Here is a 3,354-nt window from a genome sequence, read left to right on the forward strand (position 1 = left end):
AGGACTCAAGGGACAGCTCTTGAATTTCATTCCCAAACCAGGGCCACCCCATCCCCACTGTGGCCTGGTGCAGCTGTACCTGAAACAATGTTATCTGCTTCTGCAAAGCCCTTCTGGAGGTCTCCTTTCTCAATCTTGCGCCCAGATCCATAAAAGGAGTTGTGTTTTATGGCATCCTGAGGGTCATAAAGAAGTGTCAGTGACTTGGCTTTCAGGAGAGAAAGGTGGATTCCAACGGGGGAAGAGAAGCTGTTGGAATGGCTGCCTTTCTCTTCTCACATAGACATCTCGACAAGCTTCTTATACAGACTTAAAGTGAGCTCACACGCAGCCCGCAGGGTCACATTCCTCCATTTCCTCAGATATACATGGACAAGCTCAGATCTTGAGGAAAAGCAAAGAATCCCTCAAGGAACCAACTGCAGCTGAACCTAGGAAGGAAGAGCTCAGTCGGCCATTAGTAGACTGAGTCTAGGATCACGATGGGGAAGGTTTCATAGGACCACACAATCCCAGGACTGGAAGAGATTTTAAAACCTATCTAAAAGAAGACGCGGTGTATATATACATATATACAATGGAATACTACTCAGCCACAAAAAAGACAAAATCATGCCATTTATGACAATATGGATGGAGCTGGAGGGTATTATGGTGAGTAAAATAAGTCAGACAGAGAAAGGCAATTAGACAAACAAACAAACACATAGATAAGGAGAACAGATTAGTGGTTACCAGAGGAAAAGGGGGTAGGGGGAGGGTGAAAGGGGTAGAGGGGCACTTATGTATGGTGACAGATAAAAACTTGACTGTTGGTAACGAACATGATGCAGTCTGTACAGAAACTGAAATATAGTGATGCACACCTGAAATTTACACAATGCTGTAAGCCAATATGACCTCAGTAGAATAATTTTTTTAAAAACCTATCTAATCAACCCCCGTCTGCTCGAATCTCCTCTAGAGGATCCTAATAAAGGCGCCTCCAGGGAGCTCACCCCTCTCCATAGGAAGCCCGTTCTCTGTTACCTCGATTGTGATAATGGCTGGTAGATCTTCATAGGTGATTTTCATTGCTTGAGCAGCTCTCTGTGCATGTTCTGGGGTGTCAGTGACCACAGCACCAATGATGTGCCCAACACAAGTCACCTAGGAGCAGAGCAAGAGTGCTGAAGAACATAACTAAGCTCCTCATGAAGCAAATTATTTTGGGTTGTCCAAAAAGGCCAAGGACCCCCTGCTCCCACTATTTCCTGTTAAGGCCCATTTTAGGAATGACCTGGGGCTCTTTATTTCCTTATCCTACTATTTGGAGTTATGTGCTTTTTCATAAGTGTTTAGAATCAGTAGAACTGTGATAGGGGTTGCAAGTCACTCGTATCAGGATGGCAAACTCACTTGACTTCATGGACCAATTCTGATGACTTAGTACTGGCAACCTGTTGAGAAGCTGCCCCGGATAGAATGTGGTGATTGATTAGTGATGTCTGTCATGAGCCGCAAAATGGGAGGTGTGGCAGCGTGAAGTGCATCTGTCAACTTGCATCTACTCCAACACCCTTGTTCTTCATGAGAAGAGACAGACACCCAGAAGGCAAGATCACAATTGACTCATGACTAGAACATGACTAAATCTTAGCCCCTGACTCACAGTTCCCTTGTCTTTCCACCACCCCACTGTCTTCCATCTTCCATTTCCCAGATTTTTACCAGAAGCTTCTCAAAGGCAGCAATCATGCCTTACATCCCATCTACATGCCCAGAAGCAGTAGTTCCTGACCGCTGGGTCTTAGACTTGATGACCCGTAAACCAGTTTTTTTGTTAAATTTATAGAATGATGATTATGGCTTACTTTTAATTTAATAATTTAGTCCCTATAAAAGCTTACTGGATCTCCTTCAGAGATAATTTTCTCCCAACATCCCCCCAAAAATAAACAACAGAAAAATTGTCCAACTCATCACTTTGGAATACGAGATTTCTGAAAATAGGAACCAGTACTTAGCACGCCTGTCTCTGGTATTTATCTCTCCAGGACCCAACTAAGTTATTGACTTAATTCATTAGCACAGCGGTTGTTGAACCTGGCTGATTCTCACTGACCGCAATGCCAGCAAGGCTCTTAGAGGCTCTGGAAGTCTGTAAAGCAGTTTGTTCTTCGTTAAAGGCTCTCCTTTTGGAGTCTTTGTGTCTTGTGGTTGTAGATGTTCATTCTCTGCTTCACTTTTATGTCAACAATAAGGTGAATTTGCCCTCCAGCCACACCTACCCTCCTCCAATTTGCAAGAATTGATCTGTATTGGAATTATAAAGTGACTGTCTGAGAACTATCCTAGAAGGATATGGATTTTAGTAGCCGCTATCTTGAATGTTTGGAAACATTTTTTTTTGGCAGATCTGTCTATGTAGTTGAAAGCAATAGACGAACTTTCATAAAACGGAATTATCAATACACATAGTGATGGTATCATGATTCCTATTCTGGCTAGTTTGTTTAATGTGTTTTTATTTTCTTCTAATAAGGGAGCTTAATATTGTACCCTTAAGAACCTGATTGTTAGTTCAGACACATTCAATAACCTTGTTTTAATGCCACTTTGGCGTGGAATCATCCTACTATGTACAAATAGCAGCCAGCACTTAAATAAACACGTAAACATTAAGTTAAAATTAAAAGTGCTGCCAGGCACATTCTATCCTCCTAGTGATTTCCCTGAATACTGGCCAATGGCATGATGCCCACAACATGTGCAAACATACCATCTTTTCAAGATTAGGGACTTGAAGGAATGAGCACAAATTAAAACTTAAATACTCATTCCACTAACTTCCTAGGAAAAAAAAATCCAAGACGTACCTCATCATTCGCAAAGACTGTTTCATCATTAAAAAATCCAGTTTTGTTACTCCCCGGAATATCATCAGCAGAGAGAAAGCAAACAAACCCTGGCACCTTCTGAGCTTCTGAAGTATCGATGGACCTGCAAGAATGAGCCACATGAGGGGCCAGGCAGGAAAACCGAAGAGGAAGACCTGTCACCCAGTTGGATAACTCTGTCCTCCTTTTGATGGTTTTTCCTCCACTCTAATTCCTCCCCTCTCCATCTTCTATCCTATTCGATCCTATTCTATTCTATTCTACCCTATTCTGTTCTGCAAAGGTTGATTAAATGCTTACCATGTGAGGCCACTGTGCTGAGTGCTATGGGGGATATGAGATGAACAGGACAGGCCCACCCCTGTGGACCTTTAAAGGCCATATTCTGGTCTCCAAGTACAAAAGAATAAAATCATAATGAGTAGCATTTACTCGGAAAGCTCCAGATAAAACCACTTCACAGCTAATACCCATC

The 3,354-nt window shown here is 42.4% G+C and overlaps 1 protein-coding gene across 1 annotated transcript; it reads right to left on the reverse strand.

The window, feature by feature from the left end:
- Positions 1-6: 6 nt before the first annotated feature.
- On the reverse strand, positions 7-2,982 carry LOC124232593 (xanthine dehydrogenase/oxidase-like; the record flags this gene model as incomplete). The annotated part of the gene is made up of 3 exons (XM_046649540.1): positions 7-176; positions 1,030-1,149; positions 2,859-2,982. Coding segments are annotated over 3 exons (394 nt in total), but the record flags the coding sequence as incomplete, so codon positions are not given.
- Positions 2,983-3,354: the final 372 nt, after the last annotated feature.

Source organism: Equus quagga, unplaced genomic scaffold, assembly GCF_021613505.1.
Source record: "Equus quagga isolate Etosha38 unplaced genomic scaffold, UCLA_HA_Equagga_1.0 HiC_scaffold_8290_RagTag, whole genome shotgun sequence".
NCBI lineage: Eukaryota > Metazoa > Chordata > Mammalia > Perissodactyla > Equidae > Equus > Equus quagga.